The 16,361-nt window shown below is 41.4% G+C and overlaps 1 protein-coding gene across 1 annotated transcript; it reads right to left on the reverse strand.

Annotated features, from left to right (window-relative positions):
- Window positions 1-2,333: 2,333 nt before the first annotated feature.
- Window positions 2,334-15,791, reverse strand: LOC139349976 (G protein-activated inward rectifier potassium channel 1-like). Its single transcript, XM_070991062.1, has 3 exons — window positions 14,702-15,791; window positions 5,713-5,929; window positions 2,334-5,340 (listed from the first exon to the last, which is right to left on the reverse strand). The coding sequence occupies exons 1-3, from the start codon at window positions 15,368-15,370 to the stop codon at window positions 4,667-4,669; spliced, it is 1,560 nt and encodes a 519-aa protein (XP_070847163.1). The 5' UTR covers window positions 15,371-15,791; the 3' UTR covers window positions 2,334-4,666.
- Window positions 15,792-16,361: the final 570 nt, after the last annotated feature.

Here is a 16,361-nt window from a genome sequence, read left to right on the forward strand (position 1 = left end):
GTTACACAAAACAAATTCTTACATTCTTCAGTCTGGACTTCCAGCTGAAAGGACACCACAGAAATAAAGCGCACTTGGATTGATATATGGTGACTCACAGCAAAAGCAAAGAGAGAAAAGTAATTGAGATTCTGCAGGGGAGAGCTAAGCACTATTTACCTAGGCTGCCCAGAGCGAGCCTGTGGGCACAACACAGCTGACACCATGAGTAAATGATGCCCACTCCCACCTCTCATGGCCATCAAAAGGAAACTAAAAATCCAGTGCGCTCTCTCTTGACTATTTGAACATTTTATGTGCTCGAGCACTTTTACATTATCCAGTTGAAATATTTGTGTCAAAGTTTTGTATCCTGTGATACTTCTGTGTCTCTTTTGGAGACTAATTTGCTGATGCATGAGCAAAAGAAGTGGTGTGCATTTACAGTAAGAGAGGGTTCATTGTCCAGTGAGGGACTCCCACTCCACTTCGTCCAGTAGTTTGATGGTCACTTCAGAACAAAGTGATATTAGCTCATAGATGCAGATGTATTCATAGCTGGCGGTACCTGGCTGTAAATGACTGTATCCTTGTCAAAATCAAAATACAACGGTCCTCACAACCCAGATGATCTCTCAATTCACAAAGCTAATGGCGCTGTGCTACAGAGACGGGACAATTTTTGTGCTCATTGACTATGGATGAGCATCTGGTCAATGTGGATGTGTCATCTGATTGCTGTGCTCTTCCTGAGCGTCTTGCTGTGTTTCCCTATGCACAAAGATAAACATGCAGACATGCAGAGCCCAGAGAGTCACGCTCTGCAGCCACATCTGCCTCCGTGGTGGCATACAAATGCAGCTTTAGACTATACATGACAATGAACTCTTGTGAACACGAAGGAGCCCAGCAGCTGGAAATGGGGCTTTTCAATGTGAGTAGATATCACACTGATTACTAATGATTTTGGACTGTTTAGATTGACAAAGAGGTCTCTTTTAAGTGTAGAAAAATAATAAATAATTCAACGCTATTAACATCAGATCACTGTTGATGCTGGTGTACTTGCTGGGCTTCATGCAGTACAGTCAATGTTAATACACCCAGGTGATTTAATGCAATACAGCTGCATGTTGTACTTTATAAAATTGTTAGTGTGACATAAAGTTTATTGGGATCTGCAGTCTGTTAAGTGGAAATTAATCTAGCCTTGGATATTTGGTACGGCCATGGGCTTTGTTAACTATATGCAGTGTCAGTGTATATATTATTTTATTCAAGCATTATTTCTGATATATGTAAACAGTAATGTTGTAGCTGGTTGAGGTAGTTTAATCGAATATTCTCTATTTTCTATTTCAAACATCTGTTTTGTCGTCAAATGTAGTTTTTATGGACACAACTTCCTCAAGAAATAAATACATGAAGACACTCTAATGTTAAACCCTTCTTCAATCTGTAATATAAATATTCAGTTATTCTTAGGACTTTTTGGTTCTCAGCAAAATGTTACAACCTGATTCAGACATGAAATTAGCTACAAATGTTTTATCTGTTTTCATGATGTAATGACCTTCATTGCACCAAAGGAAGTGCAAATGAAGTGAAAATTAGATCAATCCATTTCCCAAGTATAATTTAATGACAGAGGAATGAGCAAAACAGATTTTGCTTTCCAGCTGAATCCATCATGATACAGCATTATGTCTGTGTGAAGAATGGTCTGTGAGTTATTCATCCCCACATCATTTATCTGAGTTAATTCTATCTTAAGCTGGACAGAGGTCATTTTGTACTGTCAACGAGTTACATAATCAAATATCTGTTTTGTTCTATTCTTTGCAGTCTGACTAATTAGCTCTGGACATCCTCAGATGTGTAATGTAGACACAATCAAGTCGAAGTGAACTAAGTGCCACTGATCTGGCTGGTAAGAAGCATGACTTCTGTCATCTTTGGGATATCTGCATTAATTAGCTGAAGCTGCAGCCAGAGAAGAAGGTTAGTGCTTTGATTTCAAGTGAGCAGAGGAGGGAGTAGAGTACATTAACCTACCAGCTGGGGTTTAAATGCCAAAGTGTTTTGTCTGGAGTTGAGTCTCAACTCTTGCCCTCCTGAAATTTGCTTCAAAATAGAAATAACTCGCATTCAAATGTATGGTTTCAGTGATTGATGGCTGTTAGTTTAACCACTACAGCAGGTGACACATGAGCTGCTGATGCATTTGCAGGCTGAACCTCAGGGTGATGAAATGTTGAACACAGTCAGCAAATACACGACCGGAATCCCACAGAAAAGGTGATGCAGCATTTTTAGATGGAAAATGAGTAACACACTTGCAGACACACTTTCTTCATTTCAATTATTTATTATTTAGCAGTTGCAATATTAAGTGTTATCTGACTTTTCTATTAGCAATAATACATGTGTCCCCTGATGTCAGCATCCAACATTTTGCTTTACATTTTAATAAATCAGTTCATTGATGAAACAAAATCCACAGTCCAAAATTGATCTGTGATTACATTTTGTCACCCATGCATATAATGGGCCAATGCAAACACGGCAACAAGAGGTAAAAATAGTTAAAATTGTACAGTAGTAAACATACTTCAAATGAGCATTGAAATAAACAAATATTCAGTACAAGTGATAAATAAATAAAGTGTATTAACCTGACCTTTGTATCAGGGTTCTTATGATTTTTTTTTTTTACCCAGACCTGGTTTATTGACCTTTTGCTAAGCCCCGTCCACTGATGTCAATGTTGTTAAGCCTGTCAAGCTTTCATTCTCAGACAGCACATGTGCAGTTTACAATGATAACAGTGGCAGATTTACCACTCAAAATTCTTAGTTATTTTCAAATCAATGGGTGCTTCATTGTACACAGAGGTAGACAAAGCAGGTTTCTGGCCAACAACCATTGATCGTGCTGGTTGTGCGTTAGCTAGCCAATCAAGCTAATGCCAGCTCCATGAGGTCTCCACTGATTTTTTTTTAATGTTTCCAGCTGCCTCTTTTTAAAATGATAATTGAATATTCACTCAATGGCTACACATGATGTTATGCCAAAAAACTGAGGCTAAAGCCTAAAGGCCCCATGTTCAAAGTCATCCTCAGCAGCTGATAGGAAGAAGATGACATGGAAATAAAGAATTAGCATTGCGATTGCAGTTGCAGTGTAGACCAAGTTAGGCCGAGTATCTGATGAGGACTACTTTGGCTAACATAACACTGCGTATCTTGGGTAATGTTGGCTGGAAGTGCTGGAGTGTAAACTTTTCCAAATCAAATGAAGAGCCACACTTCACTTCACTTAGCTATACAATCCATTCCACACAGATACAGACATGCTAACATTTGCAGTTTACTTCAGACGATATTAACGCAGTTTAATCTATTGCTCACAGTTTAGTTCTGGTGTTTTTGGTTTTGTGAAAATTCAGAGAAGGAAACCACAACCCATCCTCTTTCACTGCAGAGTATCACTGTTATGGAGACCAGCCGCTGGAAGTGAACCAATCAATATTGCCTCTGACGATGATGACACGGTATCTCAGTTTGTCCAAGATTGTCCCTGTTCCAAGATGAGTGTCCCAAGTCCCAATAATGCGCTCAAATAATTGTCCCCCATCGAGATGTCATGCCTATGGTGCGTGCATTAGAGCATTCATGTGGCCATGCATGAACGTGCAGTACACTTAAGGGTCTGGGTTTGGAAATTTGAAAATATGGTCACCCTACCTCCAATACCTCTTGCTCAGTGCTTACAAGCAAGGGAGTCACTTGTTCATTAGCAAACATTGTGGGAATATTGTAAACAAGCTGCACTTTCTCTTGCAGATTACATGACATTGTGCCAAACAACACTTTGTCTTTGTTTCTTTCTGTAATCCTCAAGGCCAGAAGCATAGAAATGAGGGATCCTAGAAAGTACAATAATGATCTTCTTATTCACAGACATGTGGCCAAGCAGATAAACACTAAATTTCCTGACCAACTATGCATTGCTGTTTTTCAGCAAAATCCTGCGTAGCCACCAGGCGAAATTCAGTCCAGCATGGCTCGGAATCCCACAATGCCTTGCAAAGCGATGTACTCATGTGCCTTCTAAAATGAAAGGGGGCCAAACTTTGCATAGTGTTGCATCACTTTCAGTTGTTCTTTACCCTTACTACAGCCCCATGCACATTGCGGATAATGCGGAGAAATTCAAAGCTTGAGCAACCTGCTGCAAGTAACACCTGCTAAGCTATGATTGGACAGTAGCTGTTCAGGGGTGAGGTTTAGCAAACGGTCAGTTTGGGTCAGTCTTCAACATGACTGCCACTTTGGTGCTTAATTAATTAACAAAGGTGTGGTTGTTTGAGATATTAAAGTTTTTGATGCAACTCTAAGAACAAAAGTGAAAGAAACAAGCACAAGGGCAGAAGTGTTAGAAGTCAGTGGGGGGCACAGATGGTGATCTATCAAAAATGACTCACAGTATGAGCGGATGGATGGCTTATTGGTGTTGTCCTTCTATTTGTGGCTATGGACAACTTAGTAGAGAGCCCGTAAGTAAATGTCAAATACTGGACCAAATCCGCAGAAAAAAATAAAACTTATATCACAGTAGTCTTTATTTATATGCAATGCCCGTCGAGCCTGATTCAATTTTTAGTCTTAAAGGTAGTCTGCAGAAGTCAGCGGTCAGCATTCATTCTCCGCAGTTTCGGGGGCAGATTATCCTCTGGCCGACTCCCGACAAAGGGGATCTGGACTGGTATTGGGGTTGCAGCAGCAATGGTGCTAATGGCTGCTGGAAGTCTGTGTTTCTCCAGCTCACCCTCCTCAGGATCTCCATCCAAGGACAACAGCTGGACCTGCTCCTCCAGCTGTCCTTGCCTCGCTACCGGGATGGAGCTGGACCTCAGCCTCTGAATACTTAGCGGAAGGTCTCCTGTACTGGAGGCCTTCCCCCCAGGCAAGGCTGGCCCCATCTTCAGCCCCCTCCAGAGGAGCTCCTCCTTGGTGGAGCTCATGCGTTGGAGTTTACTGGGCAGCCTGGAGGCTTGGTCTTCAACGTGGTCTGCATAGTCGGCTGACAGAAGCCTTTCCCTGCGGCCTCCACGGCCTCCGTTACCCAACAGAGGGGAGGAGGGGGTTGGCGCAACAGGCAGGGGGTTTGGTGACGTCAACGAGGACTTCTCCTCCTGTTCTTTTACGCTGTGGGGAGGTGTAGGGACCTCAAAGGTGTTGTGGAACTGAGAGTAGTCAACTCTGAAGAAACCCTCCTCCAGTGACATGACAGGGAGGAAACGATGGCCCCACAGGACTTCGTCTTCAGTGTAAGATGTCCTTGCCTGGCATGTCATACCTGCAATGGAGAGAAGAGACAGATGTGTAGAGAAATATTTCAAATACAGATACGGAACTTGTGACGTTATGAAGAAGACTGTTGTAAGCGGGATGTTAAATGAAAGTGGACAGACAGCAAGACAGGGAGCAGCAATGAAAAGTGGAGAAGTGCTTCAGGGAAAACAGAGACAGATATGGAAAGATAGACAGAAGAGCTTGTGCCATTGAATAATTAAAGACCATGAAATTAAACATTCTGTTAAATATTTTATTTTAGAATACTGAGAAATGCTCTATGCCACAGGGTAATAGACGATGAAACAGGTGATTAGGGAAAGGGAAGCTTATTTTAAAAAAACATACATATACAACATCAATCATTTGCTCTAACCAGTGGTCTCCACGATGCCCTCTAGGATGACAACAATCTCAAACTGCTCGTTCATGAGTGAGCGCTGTGACAGATCAAAGAACGGGCTCTTGGTGTTGATCTCATGGCAGATGGTGAGGGGCGACACCAAAAAGAGCTGGTCTGCCCCCGTCCCAAATCCCACATCCAGCTCACACTGGTCCAGGGGCAGGAACTCGCCCTCTGGGGTCTGCCGAGACTGGAAACACAAACAATCCAGACACATTATATTTACATTTCTACTTCTGAATGATAATTCAGGATAATTCTTCAACTCTCTTCTCCAACAATAACAATTTCATGTCAATGTCATTTGAATCTTATTGGCAACTTAACACCTAATTGTTCAGTTAGAAGTTTTTAGAAGTCAGTTTTTCATCTCACTTGAATTTTAAGATCAGAATTGGACTGGCTGAGCATTAGCAGCATGAATATCATGAATACTGGACAGTTTTATTTAGTTTTAGATTGGATGGACACAGGAAATAAATAAACCACACACATTCAAATGGTTAACTATGTCTGCGATAAATTTCATGTCCATGGGTGGAAACTGACATTATAGGAAATACACTTATTCACTAAATTTATACAACTCTGATATCTGTAGACTGGATTAGTAGCTACAGCCAGCAGGCAGTTATCTTAGCTTAGAATTCAGACTGGAAACAGGGGGAATTGGATAGCCTGGCTCTGTCCAGAAGTAACAAAATCCACCTATCAGCACCTCTAAAGCTCACTATATTTACCATAATTAACTGGGAACAGGCTAGCTGTTTCTCTGTTTTAATCTTTATGCTAAGATAAGCTAACAGGTTAATCCTTATATATCACATGCTGGCTTTGCTTTGAATTTCTACATTCAGCACTGGTTAAATTTCATAGTTATGTGTTAATTTATCATTCTAACATTTTCATTTATCATCTAACATTTTCATTATTAGAGATATTGATTGCTTCTGTTTGTTGCAACAGGAAAATAGCTTAGTTACTTAATTGATGGAGAGTTAGTTAAGTTATATCATAGGATTAACTCAAAGTATGGATAATGTATCTACCCTTAACCCTAAACAGTGTTAAAGAGTAGTTAAACTTTTACTTGAAGTAAGTTGAAGAGAGTTAGAGGAGCACATTAATAGCACTCTCTTATCTGCGTGGCAAATATAAAGCTCCTGTGAGCAGCTGATTAGCTTAGCTATGAGCTAGCTGGAATCCCTCCAAAATTCAAGGCACTGAAAAAAAAAGTAAAAGGTTTTATCCACATGGCTTCAGCAGTTTTATGACCTTGAGGATAACTAGTGTGCAGTCTATGAGTCCACTCCACCAGCCAGAACAGTTTTCATGTTATCTCTGTTGGCTAATAAATGCCACTTTAGTGGACATTTTTCATCTAAAACTCCTTACAGCTACTGTATACCTATGTATTTTTTTGCAGGTGTAACTGTGATGGGATTCGAAGCAGTGTTAAAGGTACCATGAAATAGTTTGGAAAAGCAATTTTCCTCTATGATTTGACATGGTTGCACATGATATAGGATGCAGGGGTGGGAGTTAAAATGGGGTGGGGAGCACAAAAGCAGGCAGGACAAAGCCTGCAAACTAGAAGTGATCATAGTTGTTCGGGATTGCTTCCATCATCCTCAATTAGGACGCTGACCTCCTGCTTTTGGGCTTAGTTTGCTTGACAGACCTGCATGTTTTGTAAAATGGGAAGCGGTGGCTCACTCCCCCCAAAAATCTATGATGACATTTTATTGGATGGAATATTTATTTGCCTCTGAGAGCTGGATGAATCAACAAAAAACTCTCTTGACACTTTTGGCAGAGACATGTATAGATTTTGATATACAAATAAAGGAAAGAAGGAATATTTTGACATATTTTTTGCCATAGAGTGACAGACATTGGAACACTTCACCCAGGAGAGACAACAACACTAAAAAGGTGCTCTTTGGACCTTGATGTTTTTCTCCATGCTCTTACTGACAGGTAAAGGTGAGAATAAGGATGTAAAAAAAAAAAAAAAAAAGCAGCAGTCTCCCACATCTGTCAGACAACATGAGCACTGGTAACATTTATTGTTTGGGACACTTAGCAGTAATCTTTTACTCATTGCCAGCATATTAGAGTACTTAAAAACTCTCTGTAATAGCCTGGCCTCTGAGAAAAGTATCATTAGATTACGATGAAGACACTAGTGCTTGCTCTTGGGAAGCTCAATCAAATACTCTTTTAGCTGTTAAATTAAAACATGGGATTAGGGAGAAGGCTCTCTGTGAGTTTATAAAATCTCTTTTGCTGCCATTTGCAAGTCTCTTACACGTTGATTCATCAAGAGTGAATGATTTACAAAAGAAAAGGTGTTTGTTTCACCCTGAGATAAAAACCCAGCAACAACCCATATGGATTCCACTATCAACACGAGTGAATAGAAAAGCACAACAATGCACATGTGTTACTTAAACTGAGTTATATTCTGCCATGGCAAAATTCAGTTCTCTCTGTCAGCCCATGTTAACTTGTAAGCAGCGTAGTCTCCCTAGCCCTTTGAGTGAGGAGCCACTTGGTCGACAGATGGCAAACAGGCTGTCATTTGTATTCACAGTGATGTGGAGGACAGAAGGGTGTGACATTTCACAGGAAGACGCCTGTGCCCACAGATCCCTGCCTCGCCTTGGTGAGGGAAAGTGTCGCCCATCATGCTGTACCAGTGATGGACGCTCCTGGAATATGCAGACGGGGAGTCTACGTCGCATGTCTACTGAAGTTAAATCAGGGTAAAATACTCTGAGAGCAAGAAGGCGGATGTTTTACAGACCAGAACACTGTTGAAAGAATCTGTCCTTTAATCTACTAGTCTGCATGGTAGATTCTTATGACAAATACTACTACTACTACTACTACTACTACTACTACTACTACTACTACTGCAAGTACTACTACAAACTTTGTTTTGGCATAGTAAAAGATGTAAAATACATAGTCACAGTTCCTTGTGGTTATGAAACGGTTCTTTTCAGTCTGAATCCCTGCTTAGTGCTCACAACATAGTTTGACATTTTGCGAAAACTACCTTTGCTGTCTTGCTGTTAGATGCAGAGATTGATAGCACTCATTCCTGTACGATAAACATAAAGCTACAGCCAGCAGGCACTTATCTTGGTTTAGCATAAAGACTGGAAACAGTGGGAAACAGCTAGCCTGGCTCTGTTCATAGGTCACAAAATCCACCTAACAGCAAGTAAATAAGCACATGTCGCAATATTTCAAACTGTTAATGTACATTAAAATCCCTTTTTTCAGCAAAGTATTGTTTCCATTTCTGTCTTTTGTTCATATATGAAATATCTGTATTTTGAGTTGATTTGCTAATTGATGCGCCTTTGGGTAGATCACATTTCCCTTTGACATTTTCATATGATTGAACTTTGCGAGCAGTGAAATTCAACAGTGTGTCAGCTACCACCTCCACCTAAATCTTAATTTACCATCTTCCTGCATCATCCTTCCACAGTATCTCTTAGATTTAAATAAGTGTAACTCTTGGGCAATTGATTTTTCCATATTGCTGTTGATCTCTGCTTCTGGAAAGCTTCCTCCATCTCCTGTAAGTATAAAGAGCAGATGACATCATTTTTTAAAAAGCCTGTCGTGTTTATATATTAATTCATTTATTTCTCCCAGTCGTTTAAAAATGTAAATTGTCATTGAGACAGTGCAGGCAGGTGTCCCATTTGTCAGCCACGCGCATGTAAGTCAATGAGACTGGAAACCAATTTCCTGGGAAGTCATATTTAAGCCATTCTAGTTATGAAAGTGAAGCAGCTATTTGTCAGAGACTGTTCACAGCTCCATTGACGAGCGCCATAGTGTTGCAACAAAATTACACTTCTGCCAAGGAAGGAGCAACCTGCTTTACACTGAATAGTTTTAACAAGGTGAAAGCTTTGTGTGTTCTCTCACTGCTGCTAAACAGTCAGAGCCACAAGGGGGAAATTAATGGCCTTCGGAAGAGGACCTGATACAGTGAGAGTGCTTAATTTACTAAGCCACCTGAGATTCAGGTTGAGTGAACGCATGCCCTGTCCCTGGTGACACGCTTTCTCTTTAGTGATGGTGTGTGTGTGAAAGGGTGTATGTGAAAGAGATGCAAACAAACAGTGAAATTTAGAAAGGTGTGTGTGTGAGTGCACATTTGTCCTTTTTGTGTGTCGGATTTGTGTGCGACACATATGTCCACGTGCGTCCAGCTGGGTCCTTTGAGCTTTGGGCTGGACATCAAACATAACGCTCCCACAGGCGTCACGTTTGAGCCGCCATCCCCGGACCCTGGGCGGCAGCATTAAAGCTAATTCAACTGTCAGTCAGTTTGTCCCTTCTTCTTCTCTCTTTCTCTTCCTCTCTTTGCCTGTCCTTCAGAGTTAGACGGTGGCAGATGTGGGGAGTCATACTGACATGTCTGCCTGCCTGTATAGCTAAACACTTGCATCCATGCCTGTCTGTCTGTTACTACTAGCCCTTATCACTCATCTCCTGCTGTGGACCAACCTACTGAGGCGAGCTTCTGTTGACATTGATGTGCACCACCCAGCTGTCACTCTCTGCCTCTTTCTCTGTCTTTTTGTTTGCCACATTGCTGCTGCTTGCTGCTTCTTTCTCTCTTGTCTGACTACTTGCTAGGATGAGTCCTTCATGCACTGCTGGCAAACTAGATGCAAACATGTTTCTTTATTTTAAAATCATATTCTGCCACTGCTGTAGGGGTCAGTGCGCAACTGCATTCTACTGGTTTATTAATGAAAGCAGCATTAATATTCATAGTAATTCAAGGACAGTTATCTTTTTTTTAAGTTAATGCATTATGGATATCGAAGAAATGCACAGTCCTGCCATGGAAAAATGTTCCCAATTCATGGCTTAAATTCCAAAATCAGTGACCCTTGACACAACATTTCTAAGTGCAATAAAAATAGTTTCAATTATGAAATATAACTCACACTTAAAACAACAGATCTTCCCCGTTCTTTTGACTACAGTTACATTTACATCCATTTTGTCAGAGCCATGACGTCAGGCATGTCAGTGCCTTTTAGCAGGTATCATTTAATGGAAAGATTATTGACTCCAAAAAGCCTTACTGACAGGTGTTTAGGATCATAATCAAAGCACTCCCACACACTGTCGATCATTTTGCAGAGCTGCGACAGGGGGAGCTATTTCCTGCTCCCCTGGTTCTGGAGGTAAAAGTATTTTATTTTTCCCAAAACAGTCTTACAAAAGAGTAAAAACTGTGAAAATAGCTTGTTCTACAAAAAAAAAGTTACAAGCCTGTGTACACAAAAAGTTTGGGATATAATTCAACTAAAACTCCAAAGGTGCATTTCTGCAAGAAACATCAAACAATTTAGAACAATAAAGCTTGAAATTCTACTTTGTGCGGCACCAGCAGTGGTGGAAAGCTAATCATTATGCTGAAAAACCTCTGACTGGCTTCTTCTCTGTAGCAGTGGCTGAGGCTTGTGGGTGTTGTAGTGCATAGATCTGTCCACCATGCCAAAGTTAAATATGCAAGACTTTCAAAATAAAGCTTGCTGATAAACATTTCAGGTGATGGTCCCAGACTGGTTGGGTTTAGGCACCAAAGCACTTGGTTAGGTTTAGGGAAGGATTATGGTTTAGTTTAAAATAACTGCTTTCTTAAAACAGTCAATATGTCCATGTAACAGGAATCTATAGATTACATTTTGTGACTATTTCATAACTGTATATGGGCTGCATATACATGTAAACATAGTCTGGGTAAAACCCACCAATCAAAGGGCACCAGCAGCACCAGTATGCATGCTGGAAGGTGATAAAAGTGACAGTGAGTGGGATTTTTTTTAGTTCTTCGAAGGTATTTCATAAAAAGCTGACACCAATGTTGATAGCTAATGGAAATATACCACCAATGTGAGTCTTTAGACAACAGCATGACATCACTGCTCCCTTTATGTAAAATTGTGAACAAAATAAAACTGAAAAGAGTTCAAATACTGCACCAAAATTTGCTTTCTTCATAATGTGCTTATTTGAGTTGATTATTACATGCGGACCATCTGTTATAAGCAAACAAACGTGCCGAGGTTCCATGGCAACGTTGCCGTTTTAACAAACGATAGATATACAGTAGATGCATTCCTGCATACTAATTACACAATCAAGAATATGACCAGTTTTAATCTCTCAAAATCCAGAGTATCCAGGTCCCATAAGAATTTACAACCCATGGCTATCCCTGACAATGAATGACAGCTCCCATGTCACAGTGTATTTACACAGCCCTATCATTAGGATTTATTGCAGCATGTCTCATTGCTCCCGCCAGATTTGTGGGCAACCCATCTCACAGTGACCTTGAGCCGCATGTTACCTGAACACAGGCCATGGCTTTGTTTCCACAGTGTTGGTACAGTACTACAGGGTGATGTACAGCGCATTTACTCTACAACAGCCTACTGTACAGTCTGGCATCACAATCGCATAGCTTTCTGGGCTTTAAAGCATCGCTGTGTCTGTTAACATACATTTACAGAGACATCAGAGCATTGCATCTATTCAGTACGAGTCTTACGGCGGTATCCTGCACACTGCATCCTTCTTGAAAACACATTTAATCCAGAATTCAAAGAAAAGAGAGGCTTGATTCCAGCCGCTGTCCAAGAAAAATCCACGAAACATTATGAATCTGGATGAGACAAAAGTGAACTTCCAAAGCACATTTTGATTGTTTGCTGTTTGTCCTCTGGGCCTGATTGATGGCACACGACTGTGATGCTTTTAGAGGAGGAGATAATCAGTTAAGTCCTAGATGTCACACACAAATAGCTTTGGCTTAAAAAAAAAAAAAAAAAATTTAATGATCATCTGAAAAGATCATCATTTACTGCCAGAAATCCCAGATTAAGATCATGGCTTAACCCTAATTAGCTGATCTGTGAAGACAGCCGAGGATTGTTCCACTAAAAAAATCAGACAAACAGATGGGTGAGACCACTTCTAACAACAAACATTCTCTAGTTTGTTTTGCAGTAATTATATTAGACTCGGGCAGGTTTATTTACTTAAAATAAAAAGTAAGAGTAAGGCACAGTGTCCCCAAAGCACTGAGTCTCCATAATGTACATACTCTGCAACAGTACTGCAGCAGTTCTTGCCGTTTGTTCTGCTTTTACTGTTCTGAATCAGAACTGCTGAAACTACCAGTGTTACACTCCACGTCCACTGGGCCTTAAGGTATCAAATAAAGACCATGATCTAAATTTACCCCAACTGTTCTCCTTGTGGCTCCATAAAAAGAGCCAATTCTACTTAAGAGACGTCTGAAGTATTGGCACAATCATTGTGCAGACAAATCTGACCAAGGTCAAACATGACAGCATGTCCCATGGGTGAAGATCCTCCTGCTTTCACTCTGTTTGAACAGAATGAAAGTGTCTTAAACAACCATGGCATAACACTAAACTCTCTCAGTGGAAAGCTGATATAGCATTTGTGCCTCAGTGATGCTGTGTTGATTAATTGTAATTAACGCAGCATATTTTCCTTTGCCTTTCCGGGCTACTAATTAAGGAGTGAATGACGATAAAATGAACTAAAACATATTCCAGGCAGATCTGAAACATTAGCCATAATCACTTATTAAATGATGGCTTTTCATGAGCTCAGCTGAGTGACTTTTATTCCTCTAATGGACACAATTTTGTGTTTTTTACTCTCTCTCTTACTAAAAATGACAGAGACTGAACAGAAGGTATTGTTTTAAATGGTATTATATGCCTCTGTGCAACATAAGGCATAGAGTATAATCATATTATTGACCTAATGGTAATACTAACATGCCAGGAGCTTTCTGGTGAGTCTCCCTTGAGGTTCAGAAAGTAAACTGTCACTTATGATCGTCACACTACTCTGCAGAGATGCCTCTCTCTGTCACAACAAAGCACTGCTCTCCTTCAGATATATACTGATGTTTGGACTGGAGAAAAGTAGATTTCATTTGGGAGACATGCCTGCTTACAGTCAAGAAGAGCATGTACCAAAAACACAGAACTGTCAAAAAAAAATATCTAATTATATGTGATGAATTGTGGTGCAGGAACATGGACATGCAGGAACAAAATTTAGACATTGTAGAAAATAATGAAATCAAGGTGCTGTCCTGCTATCGGTCAGAAATTCTGAAATGAAGAAATTCCCCTGTGAAAAAAACTACCAGGTGTCATTTAAAAAAATGTGGCAATTGATCACTCAGTGATGAAGGTGTATGGCACAAAATGTTTTCCTCTTCTCTTTTATCAGCTGCTTTCATCTCTCCCATACTGACACCAGCGTCACATCATTATCAACGCGCAGTGCTTCATTTTATTGTCATTTTATCTTTGGTCAAGAGTACAGGAATTGGCTCAATTGACCTTTTAGTCAATCTGTAGTTTCCACCTATACTGTCCCCTGGGGGCCCATTCATCTCATCTGCTGACTGACGTGGGACAATTTGTGAGGACCCTCGCTGTACCAGGAAACACACTCTGCAGCTCAGAAAAGAAGAGGGAGGAGAACAGCAACACAAGACTGAGTTCAGGGCAAATCAGGCACTGAAGAAGTTGCTGCAGGGGGTAAATGTAAATGGTCACCCATTAAAATACATCTTTTATGTCGGAGCCTCGCGTTAAAACCAAAGCCTGCAAATCATAGAGACCCTCAGGGAATGCAATCAATTCTGAAGATGAATGGAAATTCAATGCATGACTTGGAAAGCACTCATAAAACATAATGGGCAATTTCAAAACAAATTAAGGGGCTGTCAATTAGTCTTGGCCTTGATAATGGCATTTCAAGACTTGAGATGGAGTGAGAGGCGAATGCTCACTGCGCCAAAGTGCGCCTACATGTGTGGTGATTATAACCTCAGCTGTTTTAACCTGTAGCCTACCTTGATGAGTTTGCACCTGATCTGCGCGGACACCATATGGCTGTTCCGCAGGTTCCCCACTCGGAACATGAGGCACAACTTGCCGTCCCGCTGCGAAATGACCGCGTCCTGGCTAAACATGAGCGTCTCTGCGCGCTTCTTCGGCTGCGACATCTTGATGAACATGCAGCCGATAAGAAAGGCGTCCACGATGGACCCCAGCAGCGACTGAAAGAGGAAAAGGATGATCCCCTCCGGACACTTCTCGGTGATGTAGCGGTAGCCGTAGCCGATGGTCGCCTCGGTCTCGATGAAGAACAGGAACGCGGATGGAAAGTTGTACACGTTGGCGACGCACGGGGTGTAGGACGTGTCGTGGCCGCCGTGGCTCAGGTCGCCGCGGATGTAGGCGATCACCCACCACATAGAAGCCATGACCAGCCATGCAACCGTGTAGGTCAGGATGAAGATGAGCAGGTTCCAGCGCCACTTGAGATCCACTAACGTGGTGAAGAGATCGGAGATGTATCGGCTCGTCTCCCCGCCAAGGTTACCGTGCTGGACGTTGCAGCGGCCGTTCTTCTCCACAAACCGCTGCCTCTTTCGCTTCACCGGTGCGGAAAAAGTAATGCCCCGGTTGGTGTTGACCACCTGGTAGTCCTCGCCAAATTTCCTCCGTATGGCAGACATTGTATCAATCACCTACTTCTGACAAGCAGACAATACTTGTGAAGAATCAGGCTCTTTACGCAAGTTTGGTGCCTTCTACCCAAAACCATGCAGTGACATTCAGCGCGCGGCTCGCATCCTGTGAGATGGAGATGCGCCTCTCTCCTGTAAATTAATCGTAAGTGAGCAGAGATTCTGCGCAATACATGATTCAGACTGGGTCCTTTACGCAAAGGAGGCTCCTGCAAGCGCCAACTTCTATCTCAGTTCTCATCCAGGGAGGAAAAACAAGGAAAAAAAACGTTCAAAATTTGATTTTTAACAAAAAGCTGTATTGAAATAGCTCGAAGGCTGTAGAGTCACTGGGGTGTTGCTACTCAATAAAGCTGTGAGTGTGAATAGCAGGCTACAGTGCGCACTTCTGCCTGAGGGAACACTCTCTGGTAGGAGTGACTTCAAATTAAAGATTGTGGACCAACTGCAGCAGGGTGGCAAATTTCCCTTTCTAGAGGGGTGGGGGTGGGGGGAGCTGATGAGGGGTTACAGAGAGGGAAATTGTGTTTTTTTTTGTTTTTGTTTTTTGTTTTTTGTTTTTTTTGGCCTGTGCCCAAACAGGTAAAAGCAGCAGAGCGAGCAAACAATATTACAGTGAAATCAGCCGTGAACACCCTTATAGTCTTTGCCCCTCTACACATTACTTTAAAATTTGTTTCCTGTTGCCTAATTACCATTGTCTTGAGAACGGTGTACTATAAAATTGGTTATTTTATGGACATGTGGTCATTGGTGGCTATTTGGTTCCCCCTACTGTTACTGCAGTGGAAGTGAACCTGAAATAATGCCAATAACTGTAGTGTGAACTGAATTATACACTACACAGAGTACTCTATGGGACTGTTTCAGACAGATGGTGAAGAAATGTCTCAGAAAATATCTATGAGCATGCTTCACACCAAGTCCCTATGAGAATATTATCACATTAATATGGTTGTTTGTTGTCGAAGCTATTCGC

The sequence above is a fragment of the Chaetodon trifascialis genome, chromosome 21, assembly GCF_039877785.1.
Source record: "Chaetodon trifascialis isolate fChaTrf1 chromosome 21, fChaTrf1.hap1, whole genome shotgun sequence".
In the NCBI taxonomy this organism is placed as follows: Eukaryota; Metazoa; Chordata; class Actinopteri; order Chaetodontiformes; family Chaetodontidae; genus Chaetodon; species Chaetodon trifascialis.

Excerpts from the sequence above, each read along its gene's own strand:
- LOC139349976 (XM_070991062.1), bottom strand. The coding sequence starts at position 15,370 with ATGTCTGCCATACGGAGGAAATTTGGCGAGGACTACCAGGTGGTCAAC. Across the intron at positions 5,930-14,701 it reads TCAGGTGCAAACTCATCAAG|TCTCGGCAGACCCCAGAGGG; the intron begins GTAGGCTACAGG and ends TTGTGTTTCCAG. Across the intron at positions 5,341-5,712 it reads GGGCATCGTGGAGACCACTG|GTATGACATGCCAGGCAAGG; the intron begins GTTAGAGCAAAT and ends TCTCCATTGCAG.